Consider the following 21010-nt stretch of genomic DNA (forward strand, 5'->3'; position numbering starts at 1 on the left):
CATTTTATGGCTTCCCAATGTATGCATTTCATTTATTTTAGTAGAATAAGAGAGGGGGAAAACAGTTCTTCCTCCTTTGGAGTAAGGACAAGGGAGAGGATGACAGGGGTGAAGTGGATTCTAAAACATGGTGGGGTGGGTTCAGGACCACAGCAGATGTGGATTCTGAGCCACAGCAGAGGTGGGTTCTGGTGCAAGGACAAGGAGGATTCTGGAACGTGCGTGGTAGGGTGAGTTGTTAGGTCAGGGGCCAGCTGGGTTCTGGGACAAGGATGAGGTGGATCCTGGGACATGGTGGAGGGGAGTCCTTAGATCAGAGACCAGGTGGGTTCTAGGACAGGTGTGGGAGGTAGACCCTGAGACATGGTTGACGTGGGTGCTGGGACAGGACAAAGTAGATGCCGGGACAGAACAGAGGAGACGGACGGTGGGTCAGCCATCCTGCTCCTGAGTTCCCAGAACCCACCCATGCACTGAACCCCGGAGCCCTCACCACGTCCCGCGGCCACTGCTAGCTTCTCTGGGCTTCAGCATCACTTCCTCAGCGAGGCCTCCCTGGGGGCCTCCACCCGCCCCCCGCCCGCGCCCCGCCCGCGCCCCGCCCGCGCCCCGCCCAGCACCTTCCCGTCTACTACTCGGCGCGCCGGGTGCTGGTGCGAGTGCCCTGCGGTGACCCGGGCTGCGGCTCCCCGGGCGGGGGCCTCGAGGGCACGGGAGGCCGCCCACGCTCGCTGGTCTTGAAGGGGGGTCTCCGTGACGCTAGGGATGCTGTGCGACTTACGGTTTGGTTCCCAGTGCCCGAACGGCCTCCTGAGCCGGCGGCGGCTCAATAAATAAAGGGAAGAAGGGTGTCGGGGCCAGAGGAAGCGAGGGGGGAAAGGAGAGGGCGGGAGGGAGGGTGGAGGAGCAGGGAAGGAGGAAGTGGGGGGGCGCGGCGCGGACGCGGCCGGGGCAGCGGGGCAGGGGGCTCCGGGCGGGCCGCCGAGCGAATGAATGAGCGCCCGCCCCTGCGCCCCCGCCCGCGCCCCCGCCCGCGCCCCCCGCCCGCGCCCTCCGCGCAGGGTCCAGGCCCCGCCCCCGCCCGCCCGGCCCCGCCCCCGCGCCGCCCCCGGCCCCGCCCCCGGCCCCGCCTCGCCCGTCGCCCGCGCCCCCTCCCCGCGCCGGCCCGGCCGCGCGCGGCATTGTGGGAGTTGTGGTCCGCGCGGCCCCGCGGAGCGCAGCGCGGCGTCGGCACCGGCGGGGGCACCGGCTCGGCTCGGCTCCGCTCGGCTCCGGCTCCGGCTCCGGCTCCGGCTCCCGCGGCGTGGGCCCGGCGGTGGCCCCGCGGCGCGGGCGGGGGGCGTCTGCGCGTCCGCGCCCTCGGGCGGCGGCGTCGTCCCGGCCCCGCGGTCCGCCCCCGCCGCCCGCGCGCAGGTAAGCGGCGTCCCCGGGGGCTGCGGGGCGCGGTGGGGGACTGCGCGGCCGGCGCCCCCCGCACCCCGGGAGAGGGAGGGAGGAGGCGGGGGCCGGACGGCCGCAGGCCCGCGGGCCCCACGCCCCACGCCCCACGCCCCGCGGCGGCGCGGCCGCTGGGATGCTCGGGATGCTCGGGATGCTCGGGGATGCTCGGGGATGCTCGGGGATCCGCATCCCGGCCCGGCGAGGGGCGCCGCGGCGGGGCGCTCGCTCCGAGCTGGCGGCGGGCCGGGAGCACCCTCCTGGCAGCCCCGGCCCATCGCGGCGCCCCTGCCCCTCCCCGCCGCCTGTCCTCGCCTGCTGCCCCCTCCCCCGGGCCTCAGTGTCCCCCACTTCCCGCGTTTGCCGCGGCGGCCCTCGTCCCCTGTCCCGTGAGCCGTCACTATAAGCCACCTTCCCCGAGATCTTTAGCCTCCTGCCCACTTTTCCTGCCAACACTCACCCTCCGTGGCCCCCTCCCCCTCCTCCCCTGACCTCCTGGTGGTCACCATCTGTGTTAACCCATCCGCCGCCCCCCACTTCCCCCACTCTCCAGAGTGGGTGGATGCTGAAAAAGCTGGCCCAGAAAGTGAGGAGGAGAGGTCTCCAGTTGCCCACGGGGGAGGCATGGCCCCAGGGCAGTTCGGTGGGTCCTGGGTGGAGAAGGTGACCTGCATCACACACCTTGCCCTGCTCTGTCTGCCCTGCTCCTGGGGGGGGGGGGGGGCTTCTAGGGCGCCCTGGCCACACCCTGAAAGTGACCGGAAGCTCCTTAGCACTGGGCAGCCTCCTGGATTGTAAGGTGAACAGCATTAGCCAGGTTAGAGCAGAGTCTGTCCCCCAGATGTTCCATCGCATCAGAAGTTATATTTCATTGGACTTGCTCAACCCATTGGACGTGAATTTGGACCCTATTCCCCAGAGCTGACCGACCTTTACCATAGGAGTTATTAAAGAGCAGAACTGCAGTGACAGGTCCCTGTCCCTAACGAGGACACACATGAAACATGCAAATGATCAGATGTGTGAAGGAAACTGGACGGTACTGTAGTCCCTGAGCCAGGAACTGGGGAGAGGGAGAATCCATGCCCTTCCCACTGGAGCGTTGGTGGCTGTCACTGGGTGCTGGGAGGGTCAAATGTTTGAAACAGTACTTAATAAGCTGTCGATCACCCTGTAAATGTAAGGGTTTTTTGTTTTTGTTTTGTTTTGTTTTTTAGCGTCACATTTCAGCCATGAACCTTTAAATCCACCTCTGGGCTCAGGGGCCTCCCAGTGTCTTTTGGCTAAAAGTAACTGGCAGGTAAGAAAAGCCCTAACTTCAGCTCTCAGTGCTGTTGATGAGAACAGGGTCTGAAGCTGGGTTCAGGGCATCAGGATCTCTTGCTGCTCAGCCTAGAGAGCGCTCTTGGCTAGCATTGTCCAGAATGAGGCTTCCTCCCCCCGGGACGAGGGTGAGCCGCAGGGGTGTCCAGTGGAGAGATCCCCTCGTCATCCACCCCGCCTTCCGGGTTTTCACTGTGCTCTAGTTGAGCGATTAGCAGGGCTGATGGGAACTGACACTTAACAGGTGTTTGTTCAATTATCACCATCTCGATGCTCATTTAAGAAAAACCTCTCCTCCTGAGAGGCTGAGTTTAAAAGTTCCAATTAGAGGTTGAGCTCAGGGAGGGGGAAACCCTTTTAGTAAAAGTGCTTGTTTATCACACAGATGACAGCTTCACGCTGAATTTCAGGAATCCCGGGGTTCTGTTCTATTCGGGAGACAGGCTGGCAAACAAAACATGGGAAAAAATCATCCCAGATTTTCTTTCCTTTTCCCTGTAGAGGGATCAGGTGCCTGTTATGGTATGGCTAGGAGAGAACCAGGGGCGCCCTGGGGTCTGTTTCCAGCCAGGGGGGCCCAGATCTGTGAAGAAATTGAGAACGTGCGAGAAAAGAATTGAGCTGCGAGCCTCCCCACTCTTGCATTTTTCCTAGAAACATAAAAACGGCCGGGAATATTTAGCGTATGTGTATTTGACTTGCTAAACATTAGAGGCAAGCGATGCTTAATTCAACCTAAGCTGGGAAGATGCAAGCAGGCAGTTAATGAGCACCTAAGGTTTCTCTTTCATTTTCAGCTCTGCAAGTCTGGGGACAAACAAAAATCACTTCAGGTGCGTGGCAATGAGAGTGTCCAGAATTTGTCCATAGGGTCCCTGGTCCTGAGATGGCTTTCCCCAATGCCCCGCCTTTACTTCGCAGGCTGATCCACATGGGGTGCCACACGTCTGAGCACTCATCAGCACATCTTAAAGGCTCACTGTGACATCCTAGATGTTTTACATTGGTCGTCATTGGCCCTGCATCCAGGGAGATGGGCAGGACCCCTTCTTAGAGACGAGGAGACTGAGAGGGAGGGGAAGTGACTCATCCAGGGTCCAGCCCACCTCCAGTTTGGGTTCTTGGCCTCTCTGCCACCTCACAAGAATTTTCCAGCCAAATTTAGTCCCCAGAGAAAGGAGAAGGGACAGACTTCCCTTGTTTCAGTTGATTTCTATTCCCAAGAGGGAAGGTAGCACACAAAACCATTTTTTTTCTGAACTCTGCGGCCCCTCACGCTGAGGGAATGTATTAGGCTTGTAGGAGATCGTAGACCTGGCTGTGCTCAGATTAGAACACACAGGCTGGACGAAGGGTCTCAGCTGGGAAACACGGCTGGGGCTTTATAGACACGGGCAACATGACTTTTGGGCTCTGATCAGGCTTTTAGGGTAACGAGGGTGCCAGACACTGGCTCTTACCATTGGCAGGGGTACCTGGCAAAGTGCTCCTGTCTGTTTCAGAGACTGGACCTATGAGGGCTTCTATTTCCATTCTCCCCCATCACTTCCTCTCATAACCTGTGGGCGAGACCAGTGAGTAGTCTCCCAGGCAGGTAGACAGAAACACCCGGTGTCTGCCATGGAGATGTGACCCCCAAGAGACCACTTCCCCTTCCAGCTTGAGCTAAACCTTTGTGTCAGAAGGGCAAGAGAGATTAAGAATGAGGAAGCACCATGAAAAGAGAAAGTAAAATGGGGAACGTGCAGTTTTAAGGCTCCTTTGCTATTTTTAGGAATTACTTATTTAAGTAATCTCTGTGCACAACATGGGGCTCAAACTCGTGACCCCCAGACCAAGAGTTGCATGCTCTCCCGACTAAGCCAGCCACATGCCCCTCCTTTGCCGTTTTTAAGATGCTTTAGAATCCAGATCTCTCTGTAAAGATCCAGAGAGTTAAGGAGAACAGGTATTATGAAACGCCTCCTATGAATAGACATCACCCTGCAGTCAGCAGGGGTGTGTGTCCCTGCCCTGGCTGTGTGAACTTGGGCTGAAGTATATGACCTCTTGGGGTCTCGGTTTCCCCACCCGTAAAGTGGGGCTGTTAACATCCCCTAAGGATGACACAGAACAGGTGGGGCTTGTGTAATTGTCAGTACTGGATGCAGAGTGCACATCACTGGCCCTTTGGGAAATGGGGGCTGTGCTAAAATGAGTAGAGAACACACAAGCTTGAGATGTGTGTCCCCTGCCTTAACGAGGACCTTCAACAATGATCTGGGGTTTTACATTTCAGTTGAGGACTTTTTTCCAGGTAGAAAAATTTATGCTAGTTTCCTTTTCTGTTTTCATCTCAGGTTTGAAAATCATTTCATGGTGACCAACCCCCCCTTGCTGGCGTGACAGAGGCTCCTCCCACCCTACCTGCGGTGACTTCTGCCGGGAGCAGAGTGGTGGGCCAGACGTCGGTCAATGCCACCCTCGGCGGGATCCGAGGAACAGCGGCAGCCATGCCTCCCCCTGCCCCAGCCTCCCCTTCCCCCCCACGTTGAGCTGCATGGTGTGGGTGCCCTTGGGACCCCCAAGGAGTGACTGTCTGCCCTTGCTTCGCACCCCCAACAGCAACTCCCTCAAGATGTCGCTTGAGTGGCTGGTGGCCTGGAGCTGGTCGCTGGACGGCCTGAGGGACTGCATCGCCACGGGCATCCAGTCGGTGCGGGACTGTGACACCACCGCTGTGGTCACCGTGGCCTGCCTGCTGGTCCTGTTCGTGTGGTACTGCTACCACGTGGGCCGGGAGCAGCCCCGGCCCTACGCGTCCGTCAACGCCCTGATGCAGGGTGCAGACGCCAACGGGCTGCAGAACGGGTTCGTATACTGCCAGTCCCCCGAGTGCGTGCGCTGTGCCCACAACGAGGGCCTCAACCAGAAGCTCTACCACAACCTGCAGGAGTACGCCAAGCGGTACTCCTGGTCCGGCATGGGCCGCATCCACAAGGGCATCCGCGAGCAGGGCCGCTACCTCAACAGCCGGCCCTCCATCCAGAAGCCCGAGGTCTTCTTCCTGCCTGACCTCCCCACCACGCCCTACTTCTCCCGAGATGCCCAGAAGCATGACGTGGAACTGCTGGAACGGAACTTCCAGACCATCCTGTGCGAGTTTGAGACCCTCTACAAAGCGTTCTCAAACTGCAGCCTCCCGCAAGGATGGAAAATGAACAGCACCCCCAGTGGGGAGTGGGTCACCTTTTACTTGGTCAATCAGGGGGTTTGCGTTCCCAGGAACTGCAGGAAGTGCCCACGGACGTACCGCTTGCTTGGAAGCCTTCGGACCTGTATTGGGAACAATGTTTTTGGGAACGCATGCATCTCCGTGCTGAGCCCTGGGACTGTGATAACGGAGCACTACGGGCCCACCAACATCCGCATCCGATGCCATTTAGGTATGTGGCGGGGTTGGGGTCTCGTGGCACACGCCTTTCCGTGCGCGGCCCCCCAGGTGGCATAAGAGCACAGTAGCCAGAGTCGTGCCGGTTCACATTCTCCACTGTGCTCCCGTCAAAGATTGACGAATTGCGTGTAAACGATGGTGACAGCAGAAATCGAGTCAAAAAAGGAACTTGTGATCAGTATTATCTGACAGGTGGTCTGTCCAGAGGAACTTTCTGCGGTGACGGAAGTGGTCTCCATCCGTCCTGTCCAAGTATAGTAGCCGCTAGCAGCATGTGGCCACTGAGTGCCCGAAACGTGGCTGGTGCCGGGGAGGAACAGAATTCCTAACTTAATCTAAATTTAAAAAGGGACCCGTGGCTAGCGGCTACTGTATTGGACAGCGTAGCTCCAGAGCCAAGGCTATAATAACGATCACTGACGTTCATAACGACATCCGGGCGGCTGTGAAAGATGCTAGTGGCTTCTGAATCAAGGGTGAAGTCGTGCTTGTTGTTAATGCTGATCTTACTCAGATTCTAGGGAGATCGTTAACGTGTGCAGCAGTTGTTTTGAGAACCGGGTTGGGGTCCACTCGGGCGTGTTTGCATCCTGGCCCCTCCACCTGCTAGCTGTGTTACTTTGGACAGATCACTTTCACTTCCCTGGACCTCCATGCCCTCACTTACAAAGGAGAGGTAAAAAGCTAATTCCCTGGAGTGTTACTTTGAGGGTCTAATTAGAGAATGTGTATCGTGAGGCGTTTATTCACAGGGAGCATGACGTGGAGTACTCACCCTTTAGGTAGGCTTAACCGCAACTCAGTACATAGGGCTGGTAGTTCCCCAGAATTCCCTGTTCCTGGTGAGTCATGATAATGGGTTGGTTACTGGGGCAGTGGCACCACCAGTTAGCATCCCCGACTAGGGCGGTGTGCCCAGAGCCCGGGCAAGGTCCAGCTTCAGGAAGTTTGCAGTGCTGGCTGCCTTGGCTTTGGAACAGAGGAAGAAAAAGCACACACAGAGGAGCCCCGCTCTAAGCTGGAGCCAGGAGTTCCTAAGTGTTCTGTAAAGGAGCATCAGGGCAGCCTGCGGGGGACCTGAGCCAGACACCTCAGACGCTCCAGCCCTGCTTCCCCAGAAACCTTCTGCTTCCCCCACCCCATGTGGGGATTCTGAGCAAAACGTGACTTGGACAGAGGGCTTCGCCACTTTGAAAAACAACTAGATTCGAGCACTTAACACGATGAGTATTTCAAGAGCAGAGACAGGAGAGGACAGAGGCGCCAGAGGAGGTGGCCTGGCTTCACGGTCAGCCCTGGGACTCTGGGCAAGTAACTGAGTCGCTCTGTGCCTCAGTTTCCTCATCTGTAAAATGGGGAGGTAGCACTTACCTCAGAATCGCTGACAGGGTTAAATAAAGTGGGATCTCCTGTGACTACTTGGCATGGACAGCGGTGGTAGCTAGTGGTTTGTGTTATGAAACCCGTGCGGACAGTCTAGGAAAGGATCCCTAAGACGTGGGTCCTCAGGACACAGTGGGAAACGACTGGGCTTCGGAAGCAAGAGCACCTGGACTCAGCTCGATGGGCCCCATCTGCCGAGTGCTCTTGGCTGGGACCTCGAAACCCTGAGCCCCTAGAACAGAGGTAATGGTACGTGCCTCGGGGCTCTCTGGAGGATTAAAAGTAGCCCATGGGAAGTGTGGGCAGGTAGAAGGCAGTCAGGTAAAGGGCACTCTGATTAATCGAGAAGCTGAGGTGGCTATCTGAGCGATCTCAGTGAAGTCCCTGCGCAGGGGGACTCAGATCCGAGCATGGGGGGCTGCCAGGGGGGCTCCTGGGGCTGCCAGGGTGGAGCAAAGGAGCCTTCCCCAACCCAAGCCAAGCGGCAGACATGGCTGGCTGTGGCATCCAGGGTCAGGGCTGAGGTCAGACAGGTTGGGCGAGCTGCAGTGGGGCAGGGGGGCCCCATGCCAGGCTTGGGGATTGAGGCTGTGGGCAATAAGGAGCAGTGCTGTGCCTTTTTCAAAGGTTTTCTTTGTATGTTTTTAAAAAGCTTCAGAGTAACTCACAGGGAAGAGCGTTTGCAGACTGATGTAGAATTCCAGGAATAGGAGATGAGTAGCAAGGGCGGGTGGCCAGAACACCTAGGATTTGCCCTGCGTGTGAAGGCCTGTGGTGCTGCTGTTTGGCGCACGTGTGAGTGTAAACCATGCCCACACGGGCCCTCAGGATGACCTGTCATTCGCTTCTCAGCCCAGCTAGTTGCTGCCACCAGAAAAACTGGGCCGTGTCATGTTCTCTTGGAAGGAGTCCCACTGGACTGTGGCTGCTTCCCCACGGCCGGGGCAAGCTCCCTGGGCTGGTTTGCTCAGCGTTCCCTTCTTTCTGCTGGCATGCGCATGTTCATACCCACCTGGGAATGAAACAAAGGTGTGTTTGACCTTGAGTGTTGCCAGAGAGGGAGGGAGTCTGGTCCGGTGGCCACGCCCCCTGCCAGCTCACCTGGCTGGAGTGGAGGAGGCCCCTGCAGTTCCGGAACCAGGCCATCCATAGGTGTTGTGACTAGTCGGGCTGACCCTGCAGACACCTGAAACCCCAGTGACCGCTGTGCATTCACCCAGTCCCTGCACACGCCAAGGACTGTGCTGAGCTGCCTCTTGGGGCGGGGAGGGGGGGGGTCACTGGGTCTGGACCCCGCATAGAGCCATGGGACAGCTCCGAGCTCCAGCTGTGCTGGGATGTCCAAACCGCACTGCCACAGACCTCCAGCAAGCAACCTCCAAGGCTCATGAGGCAGATTTCCTGGGGAGGCGGATGTCCTTCCACAGGGCCAACCCCCAGGAAAGGGTAGATGAAAATGCGCGAGCACATTCAGCAGATTCTTGCTAAAGAAGCACAATTAGACTCTCATTGCCTTTCACGTGTCTGTTGTTGGGTTTCTCGGCCGTCTAGCAGGGTGGGCCTGGCGGAGCAGCTTGGATGTGCCGTGACCACCTGAGTGCCAGCCTCCGGCATCTGGAAGTGGGGGCCGCTGGCACACAGAGCCCTTTCTGCGCCCTTGACCTGCCTCGCTGAGTGGTTGGTGGGGGCAAACAGCAAGCCCTCAGCCAGAGGACGTGGGGCCGATCTCTGAACGCTCTGGGAGAGAATTGATCATTTCTGCCAACTGAGGGGGTTTGCGGGCAGTAAGCAGGAATGATGGGCCGCTGGAAGCCACGGTGAAAGGGGAAGGCAGAGGAAAGGGGACAGGGGGCTGTCAAGCCAGCAAACCAGACCATTTTTCTATTGTACCGTCGTGCACAGTGGTGAATCATTTAGCGGCCCAGAGAAAGGAGAGCTTCTTCTGAAGCCCTGGGGTGGAGTGTCCTTGCAGAGAGCCACCGAGACCTAACAGCCTTGTCCTCCTGAACCAGTCAGTGAGGGCTCTCTGGGTCCATCGCAGCCCTAACCCCCACCCCACCCTCAGCAGTTGTTATGGTAGCAGGAGATGAGAGATGATGGTTCTGGAGTCCGAGAGGCCCTTCTCGCCTGATGCAATGAGGTGTCCTACTGATAGTGGAAACATTAACTGTAAAAATGGACAGTCGCTTTCATACCATTGCTACTGACATACTGTCCAGTGGTTTAAGAAGAGCCTGTTCCTCGGAACCAGACGGATTTGGATTCAGATCTCATGTCCCCACCAGGACTGAGGAGCAAACTTCAGGCAGGTCACTTCTCTGAATTGCAGTTGCTCCCATCTGGAGAATGGGTGATGTGATGTCTGAAAAGTGCTAATTCAGCCCAAACCTGCGCTCAAGGCAGTCTGTACGGTCTTGGTGGCAAGGACAGTGGTCACATAGAGCCCCGAAGGCAAGTGTGCTAATGTTCCCCCTTTATAGACGTCGAAACTGTGGCTCAGAGAGGTTAAGTGATTTGCCCAAGGTCCTGGGGCACTTAAGGATAAGAGTCAGTCATCTGACCCCAAGTCCTCATCCTCGCCACTCCTCCAGTGGCCTCAGTGTGAATTCCTACCCCACACATACTTCCAGGAGCTGTCCGTTTCTGGTTCAAGAGGTGCATTAAAATGCTCTGTTAGAACCCTGTTTCATGTTTGTCCTTAGTAGTCATTTGGAAGGGGCAGCGCCAACTAGTCCCATGTCATGGTTGTGCCATTAGTCACCGGAGACAGACAAGAACACCATGATCCCACCCCCCTCTGCCAGGGCCCTGCTTCCTCCCAATCCATCCCTTCCTGAGAGCCGCGGGGCCCACCCAGCCCCTCGTGTATCTGTTTCATGTCTGTGGTGGTGCCTTTGTTTATAGACGTCCAGGCGGTGACAGGGACCCAGTGTTTCCCCAGATCATCAGGTGGGAGACAGGGACGTGAAACTGTATGTACAGCAGCATTTCAGCCAGGTCCTCTTTTGGGGGTTAGGCACCCCGACTTGGCAGCCGCTGCCTACAGTTGTGAGCATATGGCTCCTTGTGAAGGTGTGGGCCCACTTCCTGGAGCTCCGGCACTGCCTCAGGGGTGACCTCCCAGCTTCCGAGAGGGAGGCCGGAGGAGCTTAGACTAACCACATGCCCATCCTCAGACCCCAAGATGGATCTAAAGCCTGGAACCCAAAGATGAGGGCACTGTTTCATCTCAACCAAAACAGCCCTAGAGATCGGGCTGTAATGAACACAGTTATTGGGCCACGTGAGTTATGGACCTTCCTCAGTTAAGGGGGGGACTTACAGATGAGCTTCAGGAGTCTTGAAAAGTTCAGTGCCAGCCTCACTGCGCAGCCCATGACCCAGAGCAGATTAAACCAAGGGAGGAATGTATTTTTCCAGGGAGCTCAGTATGGTCGGGGTGCCATGTAGCCTGTGTTTGCCCTGTCAGAGTACCCCGCCTCCACCCCGAACAGGGCTCCAAGGGGTGAGGTGGAAGGTCGGCTGCTTCGGAAGTAGAGACCTCCCACCAGCACAGGCCATCCCCCACGCCACCTGCCTTCATTCTCTTTTCTCCGCTTTCCCCCCAAAGGTCTCAAAACTCCAGGTGGCTGCGAGCTGGTGGTAGGGGGAGAGCCCCAGTGTTGGGCAGAAGGACGCTGCCTCCTCTTTGATGACTCTTTCCTGCACACTGCATTCCATGAAGGTGAGTGCTGCTTTTTGTTTGTTTGTTACAGACTGTATGTGTTTAGCATGGTTTTAAGTTTCCAGAAAAATCGAGCAGAAAGTATATACTCCCCCTGTTCCCCCGCCCCTCCACACACACAATTTCCCCTTTTGTTTACCATCTTGCTTTAGTGTGCTACATTTGTTACAACCGATGAGCCAGTATGGACACATTATTATTATTGCTTAAGCTCTGTAGTCTCCATTAGGGTTCACTCTTGCTGCTGTATGTCCTGTAGGTGTGACAAAGGTATAATGACATGGATCCACCCTGACAGGATCATACAGAATAGCTTCATTGCCCTAAAAACTCCTCCGTGCTCCACCTACCACTCACTCCTCCCGCCCTCCCTGCCTCCCGCTCCAGCCTCCCAGTGCCTCCTTTCATTTGCCCCACCCAGAATCTTATGAAGCCAGGATAACATTCTTGTTCAGAGAGGAGGAGACTTTCCCATCCCTGCCAGGGGTCAGGATGGGTCCCTACCCAGAAGCTAACTGTGTGGGGTCCAGTGCTACGTGGGTCCTGGTTCTGGGAAGGTTCAAACCTCATCCCTCTTGTGCCTCCCCCACCCCCAGGTTCCGCAGAGGATGGCCCACGGGTGGTTTTCATGGTGGATTTGTGGCATCCCAATGTGGCAGCAGCCGAACGCCAGGCCCTGGATTTCATCTTTGCTCCGGGACGATGAGAACGTTTCCCGTGCTGGAGTCGGCGACCTTGGCCACGGGTCAGCCTGGACAACCTGGGGTACAGTCCAGCCCCCACCCGTGCCGTGATTCCATGCTCAGAAACCTGCCTCAACAGAAAGTTCTTATCTGGGGTTTTGAGATCACGTTGGGTCCCTCCTTCCTTTGGTTGTTGTAAATGGGAAATTTTCAGCTTGTATCTCCTTAGATTTTTGTTGTTGTTGTTCCTTCCAGTCATTTGCTTCTGCGATTCCTTTCTGCCTAATAGCGCATTCCTTTGCTCTGTGACCAGAGGCTTGGTCCCTGTCGTCTGTGCCGTCTTGCTACCTGGTTTTTTCAGTGCTCTGAAATAGAGTAACCAAATGGTTGTCTGAATGTAATCATGTAAAACTCCTTGTGGTCATCATAAAGAACAACAAATGAAACAAAACAAAAAACTGCAAACCAGAGAGCTAGAGCCCTTGGCCTCTGTTGCTGTCATGGTCACACAGGGGACCCGCCAGCCCACCCACCTCCCCCATGGCAGGGGGAGAGTCTGCAATCCCCACACCCAGCCGGCGTCAGGGGCAGTGCACACGGCTGGGCCTGAGCAGACTTGTCACCATCGCTCACCTCACTCCGAACCCCATCAGGTCCCTGATGGTGGGGAGCATTTGGCTGGTGGGACTGGAGCCTTCTCTGTAAACACTGCTCTCCTTCCAAGCTGAGTCTGGTGTCCTCGAGAGCCAAGTCAGGGCTCCCACGGATCAGCTGCAGAACGTGTGATCCACTTACCTCACTGCCTACAGAAGCCCTACTGCCAAACCGGGCCCGGAAAATTCTCCGTGCAGCTGTTTTGAGTCCACGGTGATGAACGTTGAGACCAGCAGGTTGGCTGCTAGGAACTGTGGTGTGGTGAGACCGCGCTCATCCGGTGACATTCCAGAAACACCTTCCTCTGGCAAAACTGGAATCGTAGATCTGACCAAAAAAGTGTCTGTTTTGCTTTGGAGTTCTGTTGCCTATGATTTTCCATTTATCTGTCTGTACATAAATGTTCGAGTGCTGGACTCAGAGACAGTGGAGGTGTCCGCCCCGTGTGTCTTTGTCATTGCATAGGGTTGCATGCCGGGTGACAGTGACCTAAGCCAGTGGGTGTGAGAGAGGCCTTTGTGAAGACCTACAAACCCAAAAGACCTGCGTGGCAGTGCTGGCCTTTTGGTCTCCTGTGAAGGACACGGCCAGTTAGAGGCACTGATTCTAGAAACACTCGCCTGTGAGCTGAGGTGTGCAAGAATAGCCTTCCAGCTGTCTTAAAGTTGCCTTTTTTTGAATAATGTGTCACAGGCAGTGTCCAGTTTATAAAGCCATGGAGTGGTGTGGGATATACAGCTTGTCACATACACGGGTCTCATATTTGTCCGAATGGAAACCAGAAGCTTCTGGGAGGAACAGCTGTCGGAAGTGACCATGATCCACAATGCACTAGGCAGTTACTGGCAAGTGAGCAAAGAAAAACCTGTCTCCATTTGAGTAAAATTTCTACACAGATGTTTTTTTCCGTGATCAGAATGCAGGACAGGGCAGCAATTTCAAACACACCTGAAATCTTTTTACTCATTAAGTATCTTGTTCCGGAATCACCGAGGTGCATGATTTCTATACATACTGACTGCTCTCCGTTTACAAAGCCCGCAGCCCACACAGGTACGCGGCTACCTGAGCTCATGTGCCGTGCTTGGGGAACAGGAGATAAATAAAGGACCTTGCTGAAAACCAGAGTGACCTGCTAAAGTGGTGTGTTGGGGAAAAGAGGGAACTTGGCAGAAGATGCTAGGAGTCGGAGGCTCTTGGCTTTTGGATTGTGTCGCAGAGACAAGTGGGGCCCCATAGACTCTGGTGTATATGGTAAGTGAAGCAAAACGCAGTTCTCCAGTAACGCGTGTGGGCTGACGGGAGCAGAGCCCTGGAACGTGAGGGACTCTAAGTGATACGCTGGGCAGAGAACAGGAATCGTGGCTTTAGGGAAAGGGGGGACTCGGGACTCTGTGCCAGGAGCTTGCTCCCACCCAATCTTGATCAAGTCACGGAGCCTCCGGGAGCCTCAGTTTGCTCCACTGCAGAGGTGGTGCCTGGCGCACACAGCAGCTGTGACAGCCCCCTTTCTGCCATGGTGTTTGTGAGCAGGTGAGGAGCAGGGCAGGTAAGGAAGAGGCAGATAGACACTTTTGATCAGTGGTGGAGGTTGCCAGGGGAGCCAGGGGCTCCTTTCCACTGCCTAACTACGGGGGAAGAAGCAGATCTCTCAGAAGCTACATTTTGAATTTTTTCCTTTTATTTTTTTTAATATTTATTTATTCATGAGAGACAGAGAGAGAGAGAGAGAGAGAGAGAGGCAGAGACACAGGCAGAGGGAGAAGCAGAGGGAGAAGCAGGCTCCATGCAGGGACCCGGATGTAGGACTCGATCCCAGGTCTCCAAGATCAGGCCCTGGGCTGAAGGCAGCACTAAACCGCTGAGCCACCTGGGCTGCCCAATTTTTTCCTTTTAAAGAGAGGTAGGTGACGCTGGTGGCCTGGGGCCCCAGGAGCAACCCAGCTGCTTGGTGTTTTCCCAGCAAGGGTACTTCCAGCCGCAGCCCTGGCCGGGCTCCCTCAGCAAGTGGAAGGAGCACCACTTGCCCCGGGCTGAGATGTTTCTCGCTCTCCTCAAGTGTGCATTGCCAACTAGGCAATTGCTAAAATAATTTACACGCTACAGCTAAGGATGCTCAAGGTGAGAAAGGGGAGCCAGCATGCCCGCCCAGCTTCAGATGAGAAGCCCTGCTTCCACCCAGACAGCCTGCACCGCCTTCAAGCCCAGACTGCACAGGTCACATACCAGGGCTCCCAGGCACCTGCTCATTATCGCCCCACGCTCACCCAGATGGTCTGGGCTCTGTGTACAGTGACCACACGTGGCACACTGAATGGCCTACAGCAGATAGCGGGGGAGCGGAAAGGTGATCCTAATCTGCCAGTTCTTGACTTTGCACAATACAATCACCTGGGGAGTTTGAGAAATTTTGATGCCTGCACCCCAATCCCCCACAAAGCGTCCCATTTCTTTGTTCCAGGGTGGGGCCCGGGTCTCAGTACTTGTTTTAACACATTTCCTGCCCTGATTCTAATGTGTAGCTGGGGCCAAGGGTCACTGCCCACGCAAGAATGACAAAGCCTTTGAAACCAGCCAGCTCCAGGTTAAGTCTAGGCTGTGCCCCTGTGTGACACTGGGCAGGCGACCTAACCCGGCTTTCTAGAGGATGGCTGCTATTTGTAACACTCCTCTAATGGTACCCTGTTGAGCCTCCTGCAAGATGTAGCATTCTTAGTTTTGGGGTTTCTAGGATCTGACCAGCCCCAGCTGCAAGACTGGGCTCACCATCCAGACCTGACCAATCAGAGCCTATTCCATACTCCTGGCCCTCCACGATTGGGTCAGGGCTGGGGACATGATCTGATTCTTTCCCTAAGATCATTGAGAAAGAAAGGCCACTTTTCATGGAGTAGAGCTCAGGATCTAGTGTAAAGAAAATCTGAGAGTGAAACCCACAGAGAAAAGCAGGTTTCACCGTGTGGAGATCACCTGAGTCCTGAATGTAGCTTTGCCTGGAGCCAGCCCTACCACCGGACTTACCATACCCGTGAGCCAATACACTCCCTTTTTATTCTGAAACCGAACTGGAGTTGTGGTTGCTATCCCTTGCCACCGGAAAATCCCGACCCACTCTGGGGTTCATCTGTAAAATGGGCTTCATGCCACTTTCATAGGCTTAAAGTGAGGTTTGAATAAGATCATAGGATGTCAAGTTCTGGGTGAATAGGAAGTGCTCCATACATCGTTTTAATTTTTTTTATTTTAGTTTTTTATATTTTATTTATTTATTCATGAGAGAGACAGAGAGAGACAGAGAGAGGCAGAGGGAGAAGGCTCCATGCAGGGAGTCTGACGTGGGACTCGATCCTGGGACTCCAGGATCACACCCTGGGCCAAAGGCAGGTGCTAAACCACTGAGCCACCCAGGCGTCCCCCATACATAGTTTTTAAATGTAAACAAGAGAAGCAAAGGCTCAGTACAAAATGCTGTTTGTGAGGACCATGGGGCCCTGCTGCCAGCAACCTCCCCCTAAGATTTACCTCCCAGCTAAATCTTGCTTAACCAGATGTAAACACAGGGAACAGGACAGAATAAGGCCATATATTTTCGGGCTGCTGACAGATGGCAGTGGAAACACTCAAGCAGATTGTAGCATTAGGTGGCAGGAGGCAACACACACAGAGATTGATTTACTTTCTGCCTCCTTCCCAGGCACACCCGTCGGTCCTAACTTCAGATCACCTACCCTTCCCCTCATTTCTCCACATCTGATGCGTCAGCCACCCTGGATCCAAGGTGAGAGAGCTTTCTTCCTTGGGGGCAGAGAGCACGTGCACTCTAGAAGATTCCTTTGCATGTATTATTGCCCCACGGGTACTTGGGGCCCACTGGGGTAAGCAGAGACAGTTGCATGCATTGACCCAGAAAGCGGCGGCTGAGGGCGGCAGTGGCCATGACCAAGGTCGTGTGGCCAGCTGGAGGATGAGCTGGAACTAGAAGCCAGGCACCAAACGCGTGGTCTGGCAGCCTGTGGAACCCCAGGCATACTTTCAGGCCTCATCTCCATGGCTCGCACAGGGCCATCTGTTCTCTCAGGACATTCAACCCCACTTTCTGGGGGCTCCCCACGATATGCCACACCATTTACAGAATTACCTTTTCCCCTCCACTTCAAAGACAACACTGAGGTTCCAAGAAATAAAGTCAAGAGGCCCCGTTTCCACAGCAGTGAGTCAGAGGTGTGATCTGAGCCCCCCGGGGCCCTGACACCAAAGCCCTTGTGCTTCCATCGGCACAGGAGCCCCTTTGGGCCGCCTGGAGGAAAGACATCCAGGGGGCCTTTCCACCAGCGCATGGGAGGTGGGGGGTGCTTGTCCCCACCCCCTGCCCCGCCCAGGGGGCCTCCTGGGGTGTAGCAGGCCCGGCTCCCAGCCCTGCCCCTGGAGCGTGGGAGAAGCGTGCACATGGGCAGTCAGGGGAGCGGCCTCTGGGCTCCCGCACGATTCACAAGCACTGTGGATTTCCCCCAGGAGAAATACAGCTGATTTCAGATTCAGACGTGGAAAATAAACGGAGAGGAAATGTCCTTTTTTAAAAATCTCAAAGCCCTGAGAACCTTTACCTTAAGCTTCCCAAATTCAACAGACGCATTGAGAAAAGATCCAGAGTATCTTTTTTCTCCTCGGCCTAGCTGACAAGTGTTGAGCGGGCACCCTCCCGCCCCAGTCTCCTCACGAGGGCCCAGGGCTGCGCTGGGCGGCTGGGGTGGGGAGGGTGGGGGGACAGGGACCTCCCCCTCCTGTTGCCCTGCTTCTCATCCATTCAGGAGCCAGTGCCCTTTCTCCTGAGAGTCCCATCGAGTCACACCCCTGCTTCAGAGCTCAGCTCCCCCTCTGCCCCAGGATAAATTCCCAGCACCTCTGCAACCAGGCAGGGCTTCTTGGTGGCGGCACCGCACCGTCCAAAGCCGGAGAGCTGGAAATTGCCAGGACAAACACGTCTCAAAACAACACAACTGTATTCTCTCACACTTCGGAGGCCCGCGTCCAAGATCACTTTCACTGGACCTGTTATCAGTGCGTCAACGGAGTGGCACTGCCTCCGAGGCTCTTGGGCTGAATCCATCCCTTGCCTCTTGACGCATCTGGTGGCCCTGGCTTGTGGCCCTGTCACTCCAGCCTCCACCTCCATGCCCCCTCCTTTCGATGAGAATCGGCTTCCTTTGCCTCTCTGATCAGCACTCCTGTGATAGCCCTGGGATAATCAAGAGTATTCTCTGCATCTCCAGATTCTTTTTTTTTTTTTTAAGATTTTATTTATTTATTCACGAGAGACAGAGAGGCAGAGAGAGAAGCAGGCTCCACGCAGGGAGCCCAATGCGGGACTCGATCCTGGGTCCCAAGGATCATGCCCTGGGCCAAAGGCAGGTGCCAAACCGCTGAGCCACCCAGGCTGCCCCATCTCCAGATTCTTAATCACACCAACGGAACCTTTACCTTTAACACAGGTTCAGAGGATGAGGAGGCGGTACCTTTGGGGGGCCACCATTCACGCAGTGTAAAGTGTGTGGCCCCTGCTCACGCCGGTGGGGTGGAGTGTTAGGAAAGCAGTATCGGTGGGGGTGTGAAGGGCACGAGAGCAGCTCTGGAAAGGACCACTGTGGGGTTGACACTTGAGAGAGACACTGGAGTGGGTGACGGCAGCCAGGTCCCATGTGCTACTGCTGTCAAGGTGACAAGAGCCAGCGAGCCTGAATGCTTCCCTCCAGCGGGGAGGCAGTTTCATTAGGCTTAGTGGCCCCTCGAGGGACCAGAGGTCCTTTCCCGGCAGGAATCTGATTGTCAATATCAATCACACCATGGGAACTTGATCCTTAGTGTTCACAAAATAGTAGACGCTGGGCAGCCAGCACGGACTGGCCCGGAACAGACCCTTTCACTTCCTCATCATCCTGTGTTCCCTGCTCACATAAAGAAGGCTGCTGTCCAGCACCATGGGGGCACTCTGGTGTCACCTGTAAACCGAGTCAGGGTAGGTTCTGTCTGCAAATGCCACCTCCCTGGGGGAGCACCACTATGGGGGCACAGGGCCCACTCTAGCAGAGGGGCCCTCACTCTCAGGAACCTCGAGTCTAGAAGCTAGTTTTGAGGGCATGGGCCCGGGACTGTCATGATGTGATGTCCTCATAACCACCAGAACTGCAGTACTGAGCAGGAAGACAAGGGTTTGAGCACTGCCCCTCCAGCAGCCTCTGGGCACAGTCACAGTCAAGGCTGCCACTGAGGTCACCATGCTGAGCTCCACTGCAGAAAGTCAATGGGCCCAGAAGAGCAAAGGGAAGGGGTATGTCTGCACCTGTTTGTAGACTCCAGCAACTCGGGAGGGAGGGCGGGGAGGGGGGGGGAATCCTTTTCCATACACAAGGAATAGGACTTGCAAAGTCCCCGTCTTGGTGGATAGCAAAAGACTCACAGCACAAATGACTCTACGAAGCTATCTTCTCGGGATCCCTGGGTGGCGCAGCGGTTTGGCGCCTGCCTTTGGCCCAGGGCGCGATCCTGGAGACCCGGGATCGAATCCCACGTCGGGCTCCCGGTGCATGGAGCCTGCTTCTCCCTCTGCCTGTGTCTCTGCCTCTCTCTCTCTCTCTCTCTCTCTCTCTCTCTCTTTGTGACTATCATAAATAAATAAAAATTAAAAAAAAAAAAAAAAAAAAAAACGAAGCTGTCTTCTCTGGTCTGGTGCTGGGGGGACACTGGCTGAGGGCAAGGTGGAGCCGGAGGGCAATGTGCTGAAGCAGCCACAGCTGAGAGCCCAGGGTGCTGGGCAGGGGTGACAGTGAGGTGAGCTGTTCGAGGCTTCAGGAACACTGTAAATGCACACCATGGAGGCCACTCTCCAGGCTGCTCCCCAGCCCTGGGACAAGAAGAAAGGTGAGGGGGCTGACCCTTCCCCCTTTCCTCCTGAGTCCTCCCCCTCCTATTTCTAAGACCTGCATCCTAGGACTGAGGAATGATCGATCATCTTGAAGGACCTTCCCAGTTTCCCCCATGGTGCTGCCCATCCTCCGGCTCCCTAATGAGTTTCCTCAACCTGTAGGAGAAAGCTTCATGGGTGCCCACGCACCTCCACCACGAGCCTCCCAGAGAAGTGGGCCAAGGTTGGGCCAGGAAGGCTGGGAGCTTGGGGCCATGTGGGTGGATGCCCACTTTCAGAGAAGGGTGGCCAGCATGGAGGTCCCTGGGAGGCTGGACTGAGGAGGGGGCAGGGTCCCTGGGAGGTTGGACTGAGGAAGTGGGGACCCAGCTGACCATTAATGTGTCAAGCTCTGGAAGCTGTAGGAGGAAAGCTGAGGGAGTGCTCTTAGCATCTTCCTGTCATCCAGCCCAACTCTCCCACATGGGGAAAGGGGTAGCGGAGACCTGAGCCCGCAGCTGTGTCTAGCACTTGGCCCCCTGTGCCAAAGCTGTAAGGAACCTAGTTTGGTGGGCTATTGGCATACAAGGGTCTGAGTTAGCTATCACTGTGTAACAGATGACCCCCAGACAGTGGCTTAGAGCCACATACATTTATTGTGTCACACACTTTGGAAGACTGGGAATTCAGAAGCAACTTAGCTTGATGGTTCTCATTCAATTTCTCATTAGGCTGCACTCATCTGAAGGCTTGATTGGGGCTGGAGCAAGAAAGCTCTCTCACCACAAGGGCTTCTCCACGGGCTGCCTTAATGTCAGCTTCCCCCAAATGAGGCGAACCAAGAGAGAGATGGAAGCCACCATGTGTTGTATAACCTGCTCCCAGAAGTCATACTGTTGTTTTGACCATGTTCTATTTGTTAGAAACAAATCACTAAGTATATAGCCCATGCTCAAGGGAGGAGATAGGTCTCTCACTTGCAGCAAAGAATTTGTGGACATATTTTGAAATGACCACTGTGTATGGGTCTTCACATCCTGGCGGGTTGATCTCATGCTTTCTGATAACAGTTAAGACTTAACTTTGGGGTAAGGTCTAAAGGGGAAGCATGTGGCTGCCTAGAGCACAAGTTCTCAGAAACAAAGGCATTTTGTGTTGAGTGTTTTTAGGCTCAAGGGCAGCTCTGAGAAAGTAGATGGGGAGAGAGGTTTCTGAAAGCAGACCCAGTAACATTAAGGTTTGCAGATGGCATGACATCTGGGAAAGGGCCCAGTGACAGGCAAGTGATTGATTTTCTCATGAAACAGATCTGATTGGGAAGAGTTCTTAGTTTAAGCTATGAGTAGGCAGATGAAAATGGGTTCTGGGCTCCAAATTCTGTTGCCGTTTCATCATGTGACAGACAGGTGTCAATGTCACTGAGCTCAAATCTGAGGACTTCAGAATTCTGGAGGCCCAGTGAGCAAAAGGAAAAG

At 55.4% G+C, this 21010-nt stretch overlaps 1 protein-coding gene across 5 annotated transcripts; it reads left to right on the forward strand.

Annotated features, from left to right (window-relative positions):
* The first annotated feature begins 246 nt into the window (after positions 1-246).
* Positions 247-13764, forward strand: ASPHD2 (aspartate beta-hydroxylase domain containing 2). 5 transcript variants are annotated; one of them, XM_077874122.1, is made up of 5 exons: positions 289-324; positions 2655-2737; positions 5100-6185; positions 11187-11300; positions 11897-13764. In XM_077874122.1, the coding sequence occupies exons 3-5, from the start codon at positions 5300-5302 to the stop codon at positions 12004-12006; spliced, it is 1110 nt and encodes a 369-aa protein (XP_077730248.1). In that variant the 5' UTR covers positions 289-324; positions 2655-2737; positions 5100-5299; the 3' UTR covers positions 12007-13764. The 5 variants fall into 5 exon arrangements, with proteins under 5 accessions (XP_077730249.1, XP_077730248.1, XP_077730251.1 ...); XM_077874121.1 differs by lacking the exon at positions 289-324 and adding an exon at positions 1369-1413; XM_077874124.1 differs by lacking the exon at positions 289-324 and adding an exon at positions 3558-3593.
* Positions 13765-21010: the final 7246 nt, after the last annotated feature.

The sequence above is a fragment of the Canis aureus genome, chromosome 27, assembly GCF_053574225.1.
Source record: "Canis aureus isolate CA01 chromosome 27, VMU_Caureus_v.1.0, whole genome shotgun sequence".
Lineage (NCBI taxonomy): Eukaryota > Metazoa > Chordata > Mammalia > Carnivora > Canidae > Canis > Canis aureus.